This window comes from Pelodiscus sinensis, chromosome 3, assembly GCF_052426305.1.
Source record: "Pelodiscus sinensis isolate ZL-2025 chromosome 3, ASM5242630v1, whole genome shotgun sequence".
Taxonomy (NCBI): Eukaryota; Metazoa; Chordata; order Testudines; family Trionychidae; genus Pelodiscus; species Pelodiscus sinensis.
Genome location: NC_143054.1, coordinates 39221952 through 39242657, shown reverse-complemented (window position 1 = coordinate 39242657; position 20706 = coordinate 39221952). Strand labels below are relative to the sequence as shown.

At 40.5% G+C, this 20706-nt stretch overlaps 1 protein-coding gene across 7 annotated transcripts in view; it reads right to left on the bottom strand.

Moving 5' to 3' along the window:
• The window catches only part of ARHGEF10 (Rho guanine nucleotide exchange factor 10), a 190385-nt gene that overhangs the window by 53417 nt on the left and 116262 nt on the right, over window positions 1–20706 (bottom strand). For all 7 annotated transcript variants that reach the window (XM_075923594.2, XM_006137773.5, XM_006137774.5 and 4 more), the window contains 4 exons: window positions 18755–18876; window positions 16387–16473; window positions 14774–14997; window positions 13414–13571 (listed from right to left, as the gene is read on the bottom strand). In XM_075923594.2, coding sequence (XP_075779709.1) covers window positions 13414–13571; window positions 14774–14997; window positions 16387–16473; window positions 18755–18876 — 591 coding nt within the window. The remainder of the gene's footprint in view (window positions 1–13413; window positions 13572–14773; window positions 14998–16386; window positions 16474–18754; window positions 18877–20706) is intronic.

Genomic DNA, 20706 nt, shown 5'->3' with positions numbered 1-20706 from the left:
CAGTATGCCTCCCCCAGCTTTGACTGAGCTATGAAAGCCTATAAAACAAAAGCAGCAACAGATAAACACACTGACTTACCATATGACTAGTGAGCAATCAGCTTGAAATGTGCAAAAGTACAAATGATCAGTTACAGGAAAGCATTTCCTTACATACAAGTAGCGTTTCTGCAAGCTAACTTGGGTTCTTGCTAACAACTATGTGATGTCTCTGGTCCAGCTATGGCCTTTGTTAGACCTGTGTAAAATCGATGGGTTGTGCACAGGGTCATCCCTAGGGGAGTGTGGGCCTTGGGCAACTCCCCACTAGTGCCCCAAGTGCAGAACCCAAAGCAATCTCCCTGCTGCATGCCCTGCCCCCACCCTGCCTGTGCTCCATCCCGCCTCCACTTCACCCCTTCCCCAAGGCGTGCCCTTGCTCTGCGCTTGCCCTGCCACCTGGCCCCCTCCCTGAGCAACACGAGCTGAAGAATTACAGGGGATTGGCATGAGGCAAAAGCAAGGGGTGCTCCCCCACTCCTGTATTCACCACAGCAGTAGGAGCCAGAGTGGAGCACCACCCTGCTGCTCTCTCCCAGCACACTGCGCCATGGATCTCTGCGACAGTGGGAAGCAGAGCATTTTTGGGCTGGGGCACTCTGCTTTCCACTGCCATAATGAAACGCAGCGCAGCCAGCCAGGAGTAGATGGTGCAGCAGAGCGGATCAGGTTTCCAGCTCCAACAGCTTCAGGCTCCAGCTACTGCCACCACGGTGAGTGCAGGAGAGAGAGGGAGCGACCCTTCTGCTGCTCCACACCAGACTCGCCTAATCCCCCTAGTCCCTCCTGTTCACAGGAAAATTGAGGTGGCCACCACAGGGCCCACAAAGATGCAGGCTCTAGGGCAGTTGCCCTGAACCATCTTATGGTCGGGATGGCTCTAGTTGTGCAGGCAGAACTCAGGGCACAGTTTCAAGACACTGGGGAGGCAGAAGTGTAACTGCGTATTCAGTCAGCCAGCAATATCTTTACAATTAGTGGTGATGTATGGACAAGGAAAAAACACAGCTGGACTTTCAGAATCTATTCTGAGTTTGCAGCGATGGCTGCCAGAAAAAACAACTATTTATCTGGTACGTAAGCAGGTTTCATATGGATACAATCAGATGCTATTAACATGGAACATCAAATCTCCATTTGCAAAGTGGCACTTTGCAGAGCAGAACCCAACTGCTTGTCTCATCTTACTTTCCACTAACTGCAGTCCAAATCTGAGAGTCCATTTATGAGAATTTCACACAACTACAGTTGCTCTCTTGGAAGGCGGAGCCCAGAGCTGGCTTATTACAAGATGAATTACGTGTCATGCTAGAAAGGCTCAAAGTCCAGATGTGTGAAGCTGTCAGTGACGTTATTACAGCTTCTACCACATTAAAGTATCTGCCTAGCAGAAACCTGATGGGATGAACTTTCTGCTACTAGTTCCTTAACTTTCAGAAATGCATTTTAAAAGAGATTAAAGATTAATTTCGTGCCATATCTTCTGTGTATAGTTCAGTTTTACTGAGAATTCATTCTGATTACACGCCATCTAGCAGCTGATTCAAACTGGATATAGATTGTACCTTAATGCATGTTGCAATATCAAGACTACAGTATTCTTGTGCTTCAGCCTGCATGCCACCACTTATCAGCATGGTCAAAGAGATGTCAAGCAGCAGTCTGAGGCAGGGATTGAAGATTAAAGAAATGATAGCAGGTTGCTTTGCCAGAGATTTTGCCTTTAGAAACATGGCCTTGCTTTGAATATTTTGTGCATGTTACTTTCAGGCCTATATTTTGAATCACATACAGAATTAATCATTTCAATACCTTTCACATACAATCGTTTATTTTTTATCATTAACACTCATTCAATATTAAATGCCCACAATACTGTCATTATAACAGTCTCCTATAACCACAGAATTGTAAAGCTGGAATGGACCTTGAGAGGTCATCTAGACCAGCCCTTTGCACCAAGACAAGGCCAAGTAAATCGAGACCATTCCTGATACATATTTATATGTTCATAAAAACATGTTCCACAATGTCCCATGAAAGCCTATTCCAGTGCTTAACTATCTTTGTAGTTACAAAGCATTTCCTAGTATTTACCTTGCTGCAAGTACTTCTTGTCTTTCCTTGAGTACCTACAGAGAACAAATGATGATGGATCTTTGCATAAAAGTCATTCATTTACTTGAATACTGTTATCAGATTCTCCCTGCCTACCTCAGTCTTCTCTTCTCAGGACTAAACAGGCCCATTTTTCAAAAAAATATTTCCTCATAGGTTGAATTTTCTAAACCTTTTATTGGGACAATGGCAGAGGCAGTGGCTCTGAGGAGTCTGTCTCAACTTCCTTCTGAACCTACTGAACTGGTCAAATGCTAACGGCCCCCTGAGCGTTAGCCCTTGCTCAAAGTTCTACAGGCCCTGAAGCTGAAGGGAGGAGGCCACAGCTCAATCGCTTTTAAGCAAAGGTTCCATACTACATCAGCACGGCTGCCATTGGCACAACCAGCAATTTGACTGTGTGGTTGCAATGTCACTGCAATGTGGTCTGTCTGATACATATAGACAGATGAGTAGATGGATCAAATTTCAGGGAGTGGTGTTGCAATCTGGCACATGGGGTTGTAATTAAGATTTGTAAAATTTCGATTTATTGGCTAATTGAATAGTTGATGCAATTTGCATTGACTATTCGATTAGTTGATAAGGGCACCTCTGCCTTTGAAGTGTAGCAACAGCCCCAGGGATGTTGCTACATTTCAAAGGCGAAAGCGCTGTGGAGAGCACATGGCCAGCGGGGGACTCAATCAATCCCCTTCTAGCCCTGTGCTCCCTGTGGCGTTTCAAAGCGGCAGCGCCCCATGGAACCCGGGGTCAGATAGGGACTCTGAGTCCGCAGCTAACCTGGGCTTCATGCAGTGCTGCCACTTTGAGATGCCACGGGGAGCCTGGTGTCAGGCATTTCAAAGTGACAACATCGCATGGAGCCTAGAGTCAGCAGGGGAGTCCCCAGCTGACCCCAGGCTCCACGTGGTGCTGCCACTTCAAAGCACCTCCTCCTTCCCCCACTCTTGCTGCCTCTTTCTGATTGAGGCAGCGGGGTGGGTGAGCGACTAGTGAACTAGCATGTGACTATCCGATAAGCATTTGCTTATCGGATAGTTGACTAGTTGTTTACATCCCTAGTTGTAATGCCACTCAACTCTGGCCCAGCCACTCCTCTGTTCTGCTAGAGGGGCAGCTGAACCAAATGGTACTGTGGCCCAGTGAACAAGGCATCTGTTTTTGTACAGCAGAGTCAGTGAGAACTCTACTCCTGCTGTCAACAATTCAAGCATTGCATGGGTAAGAGAAGGAAAACTCACCATTCGAGGGAGACAGGATCCCAGTGGATGGGTGGGGACAGATAAGCAGGGGCCAGACCAGCAATTTTGGGGAATGGTGAGATATATTTTCCCCCATGTAATAATCTCAAGACATACTGTATTATTATATAGTTCAATTTTGCTCTCTGTTCTTGGTATGATACAACATCATTTTAAAAATTACATTCCCGATCAAAAATGTTCTTTTACAACTTGGCATTCATTCCACTCCTGGCCCAACAACTGAGCTGAACTTAACATGCATCTTTTTGTTTGGTAACTTCCTCTCTCTTGCTCAGCAGCACCACTGATTACTTCAATAATGCTGCCAGCAAACCTTGGCAATAGGATTTGTTAGTTTATTTGTGCACTCAAGCACAAAGATTTTTACATCACTTGGTACATGAACAGTGGCTAGTGATTTATTTCATTTCTTAATGATAAGATGAGGCATTTACAAACAAAATTATGTTTGCAAATAACAACACATTTCCCAGCATCTGGGGATAACTATTTTAGGTCTCAAACCTGGCTTCCTCTGAATATAAAGTGTATCTTTACATGCCTAGGAAAACCCCCTGCTGCACATACACGTGTGAGCACAGTAATAGTGTTTTCAAAATATGAACAAATATTGCATATCAAATGGCAGGATTCAGTCTCATATAAAAGTCAGAGTTTATCCTACTCCAACTTCTTTTAAGCCACCTACACAGGTGATACTGAAAATACTTGACTTGGGTGTGTAATTACGATTAGGTAACTATTCAATATTTGCAGTATTCAAGGTATTTCCTGTAGCATAGATAAGGACATACTGCCAACACAAGGAAAACAATATTTATCTTTTTCAGTGCCACTGCTAGTCCATCACCCTTATAGTTCACAGTATTTTGTTCAGTTCAGGTTTACATATTATAAGCAAATGTGGCTCCCATCACTTCCATTAGGAGATTACTTCACAGACAGAGATCTCACTGTCAGGAATTTTGTTATTAATTTAAATTGTCCCATTTCTAACTTCATCACATTACTCTTATTTATATTCCTCATTAACTCTGCAGGATAATATCTCATCCTACTTGGTGTTAGTCCTCTGCAAATGTTTACAGATTGTTATCATGGTGTTACTTGGTGATTGCTTAGCTAAACTGTTTCGCTATTTATCTATAAGTCAATATTTCTAGTCTCCCGATGATTGTTGCTATTGTTCTCTGAATTCCACAAAGTCAATGTTTTTCTGGCAAGGAAGTGCCTGAAACTGAACATAATATTCCAGATGCAACATACACAAATGCTATAAAGATGGAGTATTACTTTCCTGTCCTGAGGCATGATGCCTCTGGGAATAAAAACCAAGTGTGCACTGACCTTTCTGCTACCATCTTACCACTAACACATCTGCTTGGCAGTCACTCCCAAATCTTCATTTTCTAAGTTCCTGCTGCCTGCACGCTGTGAATATCTTCTGTTTTGCATAATTACCCTACAAGGCTACGTCTAGATTGCAAGCCTCTTTCAAAAGAGGCTTTTTCGAAAGATACTTTCAAAAAAAGCCTCTTTCGAAAAAGAGCATCTAGACTACAACCAGAACATTAGAAAAAGCAAGCCGCTTTTTCAAAAGAGAGCACCCGGGCAGTCTGGATGCTCTTTCAAAAAAGCACAGTTTGCATTACATAGCGCCTTTTTTCAGAAGAGCACTTTTGAAAAAAGACGTTCTTCCTCATAAAAATGAGGTTTTCCGCAGTCGAAAAAACTGCCGCTTTTTTAATTTACTTTCGAAAGAACGTGGCAGCAGTCTAGATGCAGGAGAAGTTTTTTTGAAAAAAGGCTACATTTTTCGAAAAAACCCTGTAGTCTAAACACACTCCAAATGTATTAGGTTTATTTTTTTCTCCCCAAGTTGAACCTTAGTATTATCTTCTAGCCTTGCCTCTACTTTCCTTTTGTATGACTTTTTCCCAATTGGTCTTTATAGCTCCTATGAGTTTAGAGAACTGTTTCTTTAATGGATTCTTTTTCCTTCTCCCTGACAAGTCCTCAGTCCTGCAGCTGGATCTGTGTGAGTGACCTTTGCATTTACACCCTGTGGAGTCCTATTAGCTTATATCATACTGGGGTCAGACTTGACTTAATACAGATCTCAGCAGTATCCCACTACAAATTCCACCCTTCCCTTCAACTTCCTACTTGGCTATTTATTATGACCTTTTGCTTATGGTCCTTCAGTTCCTATCCTAGCCACTTGAGAATGTTCATACACAAGTGGATTTAGGATAAGTTTAAGACTGAGACTTTGTATCAAATGCTTTATCAAAATCAAAATATATATTTCATTTACTACTTTTCCTCCATCTTCTCTCATTTTGCTATTCTATCATGCCATCTGTTGTCACCACAGGTTGGTGCTATGCTACTTTACAGTGTTCTTTTAAAAACAACAAGAATTGTACAAAGCCAATAAATAACATAATAATAGAAATGAGATTAACAATTTTGCCCTTTCATTCAGATGAGAAAAACTAGAAAGGAGAATCAAGTTACCATAAATTTTAAAACAAAATGCAAAATACTTGCTAAGTGACTGGAGCATTTATCTCAAATATCCCAAAGAATTCAAAGTAACATTTGTCAACTTGAAAATCAGGACACTCTACTAGATTTACTAATTACAATTACAATTAACATGTAGAAATATGGTAAATGAAAGAAGACAAACATTTCTCTTCCCTACCCCACCCCGCAGTACCAGTCTCCTGCCCAACCATTTCCAATTCCCGCCTCCTGACTCTTTGTTCAATCTGTCTCTCCCCTTCCCAACCTCCAGTCAACACTACTGGGTCCCTCTTTTGCTTCCCAGGTTTCTTGTCCACCACTCTTACACTCCTTGTCAAATCTCTGTGCCCAGCAAATCCCAGCTGACACCCCTATACCCTGGCTTTTCTTCAGATCTGTCTTCCCTCCTCCTCCCTCTATGGTTCCCAGTCTTAGGGTTTGTCTACACTACAAAGGTTTGTCAACAAAGCTAATGTCAACATGCAAAAAACTGACAAAAGCAAAGTTGCCAAACATGTTCACGCTTGCTCTGTTGACAGATTGTGTCCACATTGGGAGCTCTATCATTGACAGTATGTGCAATGCATTGTGGGTATCAGTATGCGCAATGCACTTGGTGACACCGTCTGTTGCTAGGTGGGTGAGAACGCGGGATGGAGTGCAGTGCATCTTGGGACTGTGTAAAATGTCCCATTAGACACTGCTTTGTGTCCCAGCCCTCCAGTGGTTTTCAGCTTCCTTTTGTGTCATTTTTCCAAATGCTGTGTACTCCAGCATCTGCAGTGAAAAGGATGGAACTCTCACTTCTCTCCTATGCTCTGTGTGACATCACACATGGTACAGCAATTAATCGTAAAGTTACTGACAGAGGAAGACTTGTGGGCGCACAACTTTCTGTGTGATACGGACAACAGCAACTTAGTAGTGCTTTTGGCATTCTCAGAGCAGCTGTACAGTCGCTGTACAGTCGCTCTGGGACTAAGGAAACCAGCACGGGCTGGTGGGATTGCATTGTCATGCAGGTGTGGAATGAAGAGTGGCAGGTCAGAACATTAGGACATATAAAGCACCTTTACTGGAGCTGAGTGCTGAACTGGACCCTGGGCAGAATGAGAGTTGCCTTCACCATAGAAAAGCGTGTGGCAATTGCTGCCTGAATTCAGACAGGAGGAGTTGGGAGAGCTGCTATTAACATCAGAAAGGCTTTGAGGAAGCACTTTGACAATAAAAGGGCACTAACATATATCTCTTTTTGGGAGTTGCTTCCCTGTTGTAGCCCTTGTAACATCCCCCGTAACACACATCCATGCAAGAAAATGCCTGAACAGCCTGTACCAGGGACTGAAGTGATTTCTCTGTGTGTGTGTGTGTGTGTGTGTGTGTGTGTGTGTGTGTGTGTGTGTGTGTGTGTGTGTAACACAAAATAAAAAAAAACACTGTACCATTATAAAACTTTGCTTTTACTGATCAAGGTAAAGAACAGTGAAACACACCAAAGCACATGTTTGCTGGTAAGGGAACGGCTTGAAAAGGGCAAAACCTCACAACTGTCTGTAGCTCCAGCTATCATTGTCAAAGTTGAGAGGGGGTGGAGTAAAGGGGAAACTGAGGAGTCCCAGAAAGTGAAAAGGAATGTGTGGGCATAGAAAAGGGGTTGCTGGACAAATAATTGTGCATGTGATGTAGTAAAGGTCAGTCCTCCATCTCCTGACTCTGCAATTTGATCAGCTCTGTCTGCTCCTCCATGACAACTCATTGGCATCCTGAGCAAATGCTTGAATCTCTCTTCTGTCCTTCCTTTGGCTTCTCAGTGCTCCTCATCTCCTTGCCTCTGTGGAGGAGTGTTGGATCACCTCCCTAAGCATATACTCTCTGCTGCGTCTTGGTTTCTTTCTTAGCTGCCAGAGCAGTTGTGCTCGAGCGCGTGCCTTGAACTTCAAGGTCTTTACTGCAAAGCACAATGCACAAAAGAGAGATTTTTAAATTCCAGCTTGGCATGAAACATTTCACTTGCAACACCTTTTGCAACATACCAATCACTTTCTCACTGACTCTTGCCAGGCGCACATCTCTGCAAGCCGCCCAAGCTTGGGGAGTGTTGGGATTGAGGAGGTAGGGAGTGTGCATACGGACAAAAGAAAATACAGTCTGCACTTGTCGTGCAACTTTACAGGGAACTCATTCTAAAATCATCCCACACTTCTCTATAGGAAAGTATTGTTCTAGCAGACATCTCACTGCTGAGGGTAAGGAAAGAAACCAGGACTCAGCTTCTGAATGCCTGCAGCTTCTGCCCTCATCTGTATACAGCCCACTTTGGTCCCCGCACAAGAGGTTGCAAAGTGGCATGGACAATGTCCTACAATGAAGGAAGGAACACAGCTGTACTACCATGGAACCTGCAGCAGGGGATTAAGAAGTACCTCCAGGAAACTTTCTAGAGTATCAGATTCCATTGAGATCTTGGTGTGTTCCTTCTTGGCCATACTGATTAGCTACACAGGGCAATGTCCAATTCATAGAAATACAGCCACACTCTCACTTTTCAATACTGTACTCCCATCTCTGCACTCCCCAAGCTATAGCCACTTACCCTACATCTCGTCTCCTGCTCCCTGGAAAGCAGTTGCTGTGAATGGCTATGCACCTCAGGCTATGCACCTCAGTTCCTGCCTGCCCACCCGACCTGGTGACCGGGCTGGGAGCCCCACATCTTTGTCAAGCTCAACCTCTTCATTTATAACTTCATCCTCCGGGATAGATCTTCTGTGCACTGCCTTCATGCCTCTTGACGGTGGAGGTGGGGGTCATCACCAAGGATAGTGTCCAGCTCATTACAGAAACAGCAGGTCTTAGGTACAGCATCGGAGCAACAGTTTGGCCTCCTGGCCTTATGGTACACCTGCCTCAGCTCCTTTATCTTCATTCTGCATTGCAGCATGTCCTGATCACAGCCCTTTTCACACAAGCCTTGAGAAATCTGTTCCAATTCCTAAGGGTTGCTTGCAGCTGGGACTGAACAGACTCCTCTTCCTATACACTGATCAGATCCAACAGCTCTGTGATGTCCAAGTAGGAGAGCATTTGGAGCAATAGCCAGCCATGATCACCTGGGAAGATGCCATGGGACCACTCCATGCTGAGCCAGCCAGCAGGCAAGGGAATTTAAAATTCTTGGGCCTCGCAAGGGGAAGAGGTGGATTGCTGATTTACCTGGCTGCAGGACTGTGGAGTTCAAACTGCTCAGCAGAAAGGCAGCATGGCATTGGTGGAATATTTCCTGGAGGGCAACAAAGATGTAAAAGCACCTTGTGGTGTCTGCTCTGCATGTTTTGTCAGCAATAAATGGAGTGGAAACAGAAAAAAATTATGTCTTATGGATTGGAAGTTTTTTGTCACTGAAACTGGGCATTTTTTGTGACAAAAGCCACATTGCAATGTGTAATCTCCCCCTGTTTTGTTATGGAAAGGCAGGTTTTGGTGACAAAACTTGGTAGAGTAGACAAAGCCTTATTGTCTTTGCCTAGCCAATCCCTGTCTCTACTCCCCAGACTCTTTATCTAATCTCCCTACACCTACTGGCTGCCAGTCCATGCAGCCCCATTTCTCTCTCTAGTTCTAAGTCCCAGACTCAGATAGAATCATAGAATACTAGAACTGGAAGATAGCCCCAACCTTCCCAATTTCCAGTCACCTCTTCCCCACTCCTCCAGACTCCAATCCTCTTCCTGTTTCCCCAGGCTCACTCTCTCAATCTACTTCTACTGTTCATTCTCCCAAGATCCAGCTCTTCTCCCCTATACATTTGAATCAGGAAGGTTTCTCCTCTAGCACGCTGACTCTAGCAAGGTGGGGGTCATTGAAAGCACAAGAAACACAGGCTTCCTGCTCTCAGTTTCACTGCCAGGACTCAGACCTAATATGGCCCAGAGCAGTCAGAAATTGCTATTGCATGGAAAGTCCTGCTTGGCTCCAGGCATGGATAGAAACTTAAGGGAACTGAACTGAGAAGCTCTGCCAAGTCTCTACTTAATATGTGATTTTTTTCAAAGACATAACTTTGTGGATTTTCATGAGGATAGCAAAAAGCACATCCCTGCCATAAACACCCATCCTCTGGACAGATTTCAAGCCTCTGCTCCTACGTGTGGAGAAGCTAAAGCTTTACAGAGAACGAGTCACAGATTTTTTTAGCCTGGGCAAAATGACGTATTTTTCCTTAACCTCATTCTCAACTATGAACTGTTTTGGCAACAAACAAACAAACCCTAAATCAAATACCCAGCTATAAGCAACTTAAAATAGCATCTTATAAAGGGAAGTATCAGGCCACCTTAATAACAAATGGTACTACCAGCACTGCCGATTATAATAGCTTTTTGTAATGGGCAGATTCATTTTTCCCACAGTAACACTTCTCACATGTGAAAAAATAGGAGTGGACTGTTAGTATAATGTCTTTTTGTTTGTGTATCTGAGTCACAGAACATCAGGAAAATACATGAAGAGAACATTAGGAAAATAATGATTTTTTGAATTTGACTAGATTTCGAAGGCCGTGTCTACACAGCACCTGAAACTCAAAATAAAATTTGCAATTTGCAGTATGCAAATTGCATAGCTTATTTTGAATCTATTTCAAAATAGCTTATTTCATCATTTGGCGCTGTCTACACAGCATCAAATGTTGAAATAAAGCACTATTTTGAACCATCCCTTATTCCTCGTAGAATGAGGTTTACAGGATGGCGAAATAGCATGTCTACTATATTTCAAAATAGCGGATGTGTTCAAAAGATGCAGGGTAGCTATTTCAGGGATACTTCTGGTATCCCAAAATAACTGCTGCGTAGACATACCCCAAAAGACCATGTTCCTTTACTTTTGTTCATCTCCTACTGATCTTTAGAGGACTTAAAATGGGGAAGTAAAAACATTTTGACAAAACAGTTGTCTAGTAACATAAAACATTGTTGTCTTTATAGAAGTATGGCTGTGAAAATTCCCCTGTCCTCCTCCTCACATGCATTCCCTTAATTTGCTAAGCGCACCTTTTACATTTCCCTTTATAACAGGGGTGGCCAACCGATTAAATGAAGAGAGCCGAAACAGTGGCGGAAAAAATGCAAAGAGCTGCAGCAGAATTTTTTTTGAGCAATTTTTGTTGAGAAAAAAAAAGGGGACACTGCCCCTTTAAAAGAAAATATAAGACTTTTTGGCCATATCAGGCTCCCATCGGCGCCATTTTGAATCACCGCACAGGACGGCTCCCCTGCCCCGGTGAGCACAGGGAACCAGAGGCTAGGGACCGTTTCTAGGAGCACTGGGGTGGCTTCACGAGCCATGGGGGAGGTTTCACAAGCTGGACTTTAAGGGGGGGGAAGAGTTCATAACCCAAGGGTTGGCCACCCCTGCTTTAAAAGAACAATTTGGGACAATTCCTGCCCACCCCGTTCCTGCAGCCACAGTGTGCTCTGGTTGCAGTGTGAGAGGTACAAGTCCTACAGATGCAAAGAATGGCAAGAACACAAGTAGATATCTATATACACTTGGCAATCTTAAGCTGAGTTTGTGCTATACCATAGGAAAGCACTGGGAACAAGTGAGAATCATTTGTGGGCTGGAAGTAAAATGAGGCAGACCCAGTCGGTATGTGACTACACGCATCCACTGCACCTTCTGCTTTTTGTGGGAAGGAACAAGGGTGGAAACAGTGACAGCAGCTGTGAAGTGGCTATGCAGCCTGGAAGAAAAACCTTCCCTTCCTTGCCCCATGGAACTCTCCAGTGCATGGCTCACAATTTAAAATGTGCACTTCGATTAGCATTTACTCTGCACTGAATAAAAGCATGCAGGGAAGAATGCCTTACAGTGGAGCAAGAAGCTTTTATCTAGAAAGTATCCAATATTTCATTTTTCAATCTTACCTTCTTTTTAATCTGTACATATCAAATTATTAGCCCAATGAATGGATGTTTGTGACTGGAAAATGACACACAGTACAGAACTAAAGGTGACATTTTGATTCAGTGCTGACAAATTACATAAAATACTTATTAGGACACATTCTTTGTGCCTCTCATTCCACAGCTCAGAACTGTCTGTCTGGTTAAATAGGTCAGTGCTTCATAACAACAGTCCTTCAGGGCTGACTGTCTGGATGAGCACAGTATCTTACAGAGGACCACAGTACCACACTATATGGAAAACTAATACTAATATAGGAACAAATGACTGGTAACATTTTTATTAGGTGTGAAAGGCTGTAATAACTGACGGGAGGCAAGCTGTAGAGGAAGGTACTGCAAAGATGAGTCAGAAGTGATTGCGTGTAGATTTTCTACGTCAAAGGTTCAGGTAACTTGAACACAATCCTTGCTAGATAAGATCTTTATGCTGTGAAGCACTGCTATCTAGTTAAAGGCTTGGTCCTCCCCTTAATTGCCTCTGCAGATATGGATCCCAGAGAATCGCCTACAAAGGGGTGCTACTCCTTTTTTTTGGTGGAGTGCATGGGGAGGCAGCTGTGTGAAGAAAACGACAGTCTCAAATCACTGCTCAAACCACGTTCTGAGGAGATTGTCAGTTCACTCCTTGTACCCGCCTTTACAGCCTTGTGCAGCAATTGGGATCTTCAGAACGTTAGGGGATGCACTTGAACATGATGAAAGCCAACCTATTGCTACATCAAGGACAGTTTCTTAATGTGGGAAACACTACAGCAGAAATGCTACAGTGCCACAGCAGAAGGTGTTCTTCTATTGTTGTAGTAAATCCACCTCTCCAAGAGGTGGTTACTAGGGCAACAGAAAAATTATTCTATCTACCTGCCAGAATCACTAAGGCCAATGGATTCCTGGCAACAGATCTTCCCTGCCCTAGCATCCCTGAGCTGCCATTCCCGCAGCCAGGAGCAAGGGAGAACAGCAGCATGCAGAACTGTTTCCTTCCCCCACCACCATGCACAGCAGGCCATGCAGAGGGTTTAGTGCCAGCTCTCTCCTGCTTCCCACTGCAGCAGGAAGCCAGTGCTTCTGCCCAAGCCATGTAAATCAAGACAAGCCAGGGGGTCAGATGTGGCCTGTGGGCCATAGGTTCCCCATCCCTGATGTATAGTAATCTCTCTGGTCTGGGAACAGTCTTTATATGTATCTTACCTTAGCTAGTACAATAGGGTCTTGATCCTGACTGGGGCGTCTGACAGATACCATAATGTGCATAAGAACAATATTAAAACAACAGCAATAAATCAGGACTAACAGCCAAGCCCACACCACCCCTTGGAAAGAACAAAAGCCCTACGTCTGTAAAGAAAACATTCCAAAAATAAATGTTTGCAACAAAACGTAGTAACTTCAATTCAGAAGATTTTCAGGAAAAGAAAAATATGCTAGTGGAAATCTGCTTCTGCCAAAATATATTGACACAGGAGTTCCTCAGGATGTTATTACTCTACCTTCTGCTTTTGTGTAGATTGCAATGTTCCCATTAACCAGACCAGCAAACAAGTACTGTGACAGGTACGTTAGGCTCATGACAGTTGATTTTTCAGGGGTGAAGAAGTGCTGAAGTCGGACTTTCTTTGAGCCTTGATGACTCTTATAAATAGAAATACTACAAAAAAAAAGTCAAGAGAAAAAAGTGAGTAGCTCTTGTTTGGTTCTTATTATAAAGGTCACAAAAGGCAATACAAGTATTAGAAGAAAATAAAGGTATTTTATTGTGCTAAAAAAGCAGTACATCTTGTCATTTTCATTATTACTTTAGGCCCAAGCAATAAATTCCTTGATTTAGGGAGATTTCACCTCATCTGGAGAGACTTTCCTTCTACCAAGATACTTTCCTTATCGGACCCATAGTGGTATCACTCAAGGGCCTGATTCAAAACCCAGTGAAGTCTTTTCATTGACTTCAATGAGCTTTGGATACAGTTCTACCTGACAGAAGGAAGAAGAATATAGTTCAGTACCAGAAATCTATTTACTTTAAAATTCTATGTCATGGCTCCTATATATGATTATGATGGGTATGCCAGAAATGATGTGTAAATAGGTAGCTCTAACATGAACATCAGTTTACACATTCAGGTAACTAGTATGATTATGCCATATTTCTTTTAAATTTAGAACATATACAGCATTATTTTTTTTTGAAAGAGTAGTCCCTTATTTACAAGGACAGGAAGAACACACAATTTCTCATTACTATACTCTCAATAGATACAGCAACAATTCTTTACTGACCATACCAAAAATCTCACAGAAACCTATTTCTGTTTTCCTCTATTATACAGACATGACCTAGTGTAAGGACTCAGTTCATACAAGATCAACAATATCAACATGTTCTATCTTATTAGCAAGACAAATTTGTCAAATCCTTCATTGGAACAGGTAAATAATTCTTTGCTTGTTGTATTACTAACAGCATTTCATCATTTTCAAACTCTCCTGATTATTAAAATGATGGAATGATGGAATATACTTTAAAAATCTATACTTGCAACTTACAGAAATTACATTATTTACAGGAATTAACCCTTCTTCTACAGAGGTATTTGTTAGTTTCTCTGGTTTTTATCCCATGTATGGTAAGTTTTTAAAAATGTTGTGTGGATGTTAATTTTTATTAAGTGTATGTTGTTGCTGGGGTAAAGGACAGTATTTTGAGATAACTAAAGAGTCCATTTACTCATAGCTGTGATTTTAATATAATTTTCTGAAGTACAGGTAGCAGTGGGTGAACAATCTTTATTGCAGAGTAATAAAAGAAATGAATAAGTAAATGATATGCAATAAACTGAAATTGACTATCACCTTCCTTCCTCCATGCCCAAGCAGACAGTAGGCACATTTGAGGTTTTTGAAACCACATTTTCAGACTCAAGAGCCACATTTAATTCTTTCGGTTTCTCCTCCTCTGGAATGTATACCATGCAGAGAATGCGTGATTCCACATTGAAGCACTCAATAACCTTGGGGCTGGAGTTTTGAAATGAGACAATTGCAATTTGGCCCATTTGATTAGTGCAACTGCCAATCTGAATTAGAGAGTGATGAGAAAAGAAGAGATTAACATCCTTCCATAGTAAGATCACAGTTAGCCATGATAAACACATGGCAAACTAATTAAAGACAGCTTCTCACATTTGAAGCGCTTTAAAGAGCTTTCATGTCTTAATTTAGCACACAAAGAAAGTTACAAGAAAATCATTAAACAGCAACTATAATGTATTTTAAACTAATGAAAAAGAACATGAAATTGGATTCCCGAGCACACTTGTATACACAGTTCTGACCTTTCTTTTTCAAAAGAAAGGTTGTTTACCCTTGGAGACATGTCTATATAAATAAGGCAATGTAATACAAATATAACACAAAATATTTGTGTGTTATAATGCTTCTGTAACTAATACGTTTCAGAAAACTGCAATAGTTTCACTATAAACTCGAGAGCTGGAAATTTAAGGCTAAATATATTCTGTAATTAGAGTGCCAAAAACAAGCACAGTCCTACAATAGAAAGGAGCTCCCCATATTCTTAACTATCCAATTCTATCCCTCTTGGTTCATGAGACAATGGACCTTAAACCCAAATATTGCTAGCTCTGCACTTCATATCAATGTGCATTAGAGAAGCAGGAAGGCTGAGAGATCTCCCCCTTCAGGACAAAGAAAGAAATGTGTATATAGGAATACTTTAAATATATATAAGAGAAGAAGAAAACATTCTGGTATGCCATAAAGATTTTATTGCCAAGAGTATGTGATGACTATATTCATAATTACAAAGTCACAAGTGAGTTACACAGATCATCTTAAATCAGACCTTTGAAAAAGACTATTTCTATCTTTTGCTTCTACTTCTACTACTGAATGGTCCCAAAATATCAGCCTCTAAAAAAAGAAAAATCACAACATGATTATGTATGGAAAAAACTATTAAAATTGGTAGAAGTTTCTAAAAAAATATCCATTAGCTATACTTTCTGGCTTGTAGAAATGTCTTTGTAATTGGGTTCATAGTATTATGTCTCTTTAGTTTTACATTTAGAGAATATAAAAAATAGCCCTAATGGGATTTCTTTTAGAATCCTTTACAAGTTCCTAAATTATGGAATGGATGATAGTGTGTTGTGGTCTCATATGAGGTTTTACTGAAACTCATTTGAGATCAGCTGCACGACTCACTTGTGGCTAGACTGAATACTTGGTAATTTCTACCAAATAATTTGTACACATGCACGCTTTCTCTCTCTCACACACACACGTAATAAACTTATAGAGACAAAACTACTGGAATTTTTGTAGAATTTAGTCACTCAGAATGTGCATGCAAATTAAAGCCATATATTGTGTTCTTATAGAAAAATAAGTAAGAAAGACTGAAAAAAATCACCCATCACTTGTTGTTTGAAGACCTAACTTACCCACAGGAAACCATGCTCCATGGAACAAGTATCTGGCTCAGTTTCACTACAGAAGTAAGGGTCAGGATTATAAGCAGCACATTCAATCTTGAAAAAAGAATGAAAAATGATTGGCATTTACAATGAAGCAGATGCAGCCATCTTTTCTGATGAAAGTCCCATTTAAACAAAGCATTTTAGCATATGTTTAAATGTATCCTAATTCAGCAAAGTACTTAAGTACCATACTAAATGCTTTGCAGAACTGGGAGCTTCATGAGACGTAATGGATTTACATCCTCAGTATAACATGTCTGGGATTAGTCAATAAAGGTTATATACACATTTAAAATGTGTTTAATTAATCCACACTAGCATTTATACACATATCTTATTCAGTTAGGTAAAACTGTATTTTCTGATGTATGCTTTTAGATAGGTGGTTTCATCTAAAATGCTCACTAACTGTCTTCTCTCTAATAAAGAAAAAAGTTCTGGAATTTGCTGGTACAATAGGATGTGACAGAAAAACTTTAGATAAAACTGAAGAATTTAAAAATTAAGAAATAAGGCGATTTTTAAACTCATTGCTGCATAGCACTGTCTCCTCACAAAGGACAAGATTTTAAAACTGAGTGCATAAATTAAGCACCTAAAAATTCTACCTTAGATACGTATATAAATTGATTGATTTAAAAAAATACAGGGCACCCAGCAAGTCCCCTTAAGTCGATGGTGGTTGCTGGGTGTACAGCACTTCTGTAAATAAGGTCACTGATTCTAGATGCCCACATCAGGATTTATTAATTGTTTTCTCAAATGCAAGTTTTATTATCTGCCTTCTCCATCAAACCTACATCAGTTTGCATAGTGGCCCATTGAAAGAGTAAGAGGTGGCCACTGAAGGAACAAGAATAACAAGAACTCTCCTAGTCCAATTCAGCTCATTGCTCTCCAACACGTGGTGAAACTGCAAACACCAGGGAAGTGTATTGCAGGCTGTGATCGCCTCATCCATTGTTGGAGACAGAGAAAGCAGGTGAGGTTTGGACATCTCTTGGGCTGCTTGCTGCCTTTCTGTGTCATTATTCATAACTTGGTCAAACCTGATGAAGTTTTCTATAACTAAAATAGTGGTAAGTTTAGCTCCCAATAGGGCAAGATTATAAGATCAGGGCCTCTCATAGGAAATCTGCTTTAAAGCAGTAACAGCATCCATGTACTCTAAACCTGTACGTTTGGCATACTGAAAGATAAACAAGACCATCAGGTCCTCTGCACAGTGTGGCGTGAGGCTCCTGTGGCCTGCCCCTATACTGAGGCCCACAAAAAAACAGTAGAAGGAGCCTTTCCCACTGCACAGACACAGGAGATAGGAAGATAGCTCTGCCAAGTAGTGGCCAGGCCTCTCCACACTATTTTCAGGTGTGACAGCAGGGCCCCCATCTCTTGGGAGCAGTAGAGATGGTGGTAGGCGGGCCCCATCCCTGGGTGTTCTACACTCTCCTCCTGTCAGAGGTGCCAATTGTAGTGCCCCCTATTTTAGTATTAACGCCCTCCTTCAGATGCACAGAGAAAATGACATATCTCAGTACTATTGTTTCAGGCTGTCTGCAAACTCAGGCTTATGTCACTGTACTTATTGTAACAAGTTATACTTTCAAGTTTTCTTTGCAACTATAAGGACTACAGACTTTCTTATTTTTTAGGTACATTGAGATTCTATTGTATTCATACAATCTCAGCAGCTGGGACTTAATTTACATGTTAAAATTAAATTTGATTGGCAGTCAGTAGGCTCTGAGTAAAAAATTATTCAATCATCCATACTGCTGTCTAACTTCCAGCCCTGCAAACTCACCTGTGATGAAGAGTCAAGACTCCTTCCCCCCTCATACACCATAATAATGAAGATTTGCAGGATTAATTAAGCTTTCAGAAAACACCTACATGACTCTATTATGTTGCTACTGGTAGAATCCAGACAAGCCCATTGCATTCAACATGTTTGCACAGTTGTAGCTGACCGACTTTTATTAAACAGCTTTGCTGTTGCACAGACAGAAATAATAACTTGATCACTCATTCTTGGTCATTTTGGCTTTGAAATGCAAATAGGAGTGAAAAGCAGCATACATTTATTTTTGTCACTAAAGTCAACAGCAGATGACTTTGTACAGAGTTCAGGCAAGACCCAGTAAGCACAACTACAATTTTGATGTCACTTTTAAAAACAAAACTGCACCGTCACGTAAGAACCATATTAGCAGAAGCAAGCCTGAGTCAAAACAAACAAATGTGCCGTGACTAAACAAAGTAAGTTGTGACTGTATGCTATATCCTAAGCAGTGAGCTCTCATGTATTTCTTAAGATATCAACACTATTCACCTTAAATTCCTGTTGTTTGGCCACTGTTACTGGCATGTGTCTAACAAGGAGAGGATGCTTCTCTTTTTTTATCTGATTCCCATCATCTTCTAAACAGAACCACCCCAGGAAGTTCTCCTCTGCTGTAATGACATAAAGTAAAAATACTCTGCAGTGCTTTCACTTAATACTTGCTAACATCTCACTAAAAATATACATAAAACAAACTGTTCTAGTGGAATGCCAATCTTTTAATCCCTAGCAGAATAATATTTGTTATCCCATATGTATTTTGCGAGTGGAGAGCTATGTGACATCTGTAAAGTAATATATATTGACATTTAAATCTGGAATGAACAATGTACCGCTCTTAAATTTCATTCCATACAACACAAAATATGTCAGAAATCTCAGCCTGTTTGTTAATACATAATGAGCTTTGTTACTGTTGGATTTGATTAAGGGAGTCTTGCTGACTGTTATGAACTTGTAGATAAAATCCTTAAAAAAGGAAAAAGAAAAATTTTAAAATGTTATCAGATCTCTCTCAATTGCTGCCAAATCTGACAGCAGATTTCTGCCTTATCTCTGCCAGAATAAGATACTTATTATAATCACATGCTATTCCTATAACAACAGATCATTACATTCTAAGCCTATACTTTTGTGCATTCATAACTCCCCAAGATGTTGCTTTTGGCCTGGAATTTTCCATTCCCCATAGGTGAATTATTTTAAGGAATTTTAAAGAAAATTAGTTGAGATTTTTAAATTGTGTTACATTGAAAACAAACATAAACCCTTTAAAAAATTAACATTATTGTGCTTGGATAACATAGAAAGAGATTAGATTTGTAAATATCAAGCAATGAGGCCTCTACACAAGTGGTTTTCAACCTGTAGTCCTTGGACCTCTTTGGTCTGCAGATTATATCTAAGATTTCCAAAGGGGTTCACACCTTCATTCAAAATTGAAAAAAAGGTTGAAAACTTAATCTTTCCTTAGTGAGAGTTTCATCCAAATTAACTTACTGCAGAGAACTGTCTTTGAAAATAGTTGAAGATATGTGATTTGAATATAAACAATGATAAGTGTCAATGGTAATAAATGACAAGTCAAGCACCATCATTCATTCAGATTGCTGTTTTTGAACATACACCAAACTTGGGTCTCCAGAGGGAGCTTCATTTGAAGGGGCTGAATGCGCATACTTATATATCTATATCTATGTATATTATCTTAGGCTGAGGCTTGGAAGGATTAAGTTTTTATTGAAAAATGTTGGTAAAAATCAATGTCACCATAAACACACAAACTGATAAAAATTATTTCTATTGATAATAAAATTACAGATAGACTGCCTTATTAGAGTTCACTAATAACTCTAGTATATTAATAAGTAAATCAGGCTTTTAACTTTGTATTTTGTGCATGTGATATTTTAAAATTATTTTAAAAATTATAAAATATTAATGTTCTAAATCTCAATGTCTACTGTGATTAAACTATTAAAATCTGACACTCTCCATCCTCTAGTCCCATAATTACCCACAACTGTGAAATTTTAAAACACTAATAAAACACTTAAAATAATTATATACAATTGTGAAAATTTAAACTGAAAAAAAATGCTTAAAAATAAACATTGATATTATCCATCAAAAGTACATTAAAAGGTCTTTATGTTCAGGGGCAGTTGAGCACATGCCTTCTGAAAATCAGGCTGTCCAAAGGTGCCTTGATTCAGGCATCTAGAATCATTAGTCATCTTTGAAAATGTATTCCAGTGTATGGAAAACAGTTACAAAAATGCGACAGATTACATGCCAATATATCCTTTTAAATTGTTTATAAAAGGACACATTGGAATCTAATTATTTCAGGAATGTCAAAAGCATTCACCTTCATTGAGAATTAGATACGCTTCAAGTTTGATGTTTAAAAACACATTTATTTTTTGAGTTGTCCACAT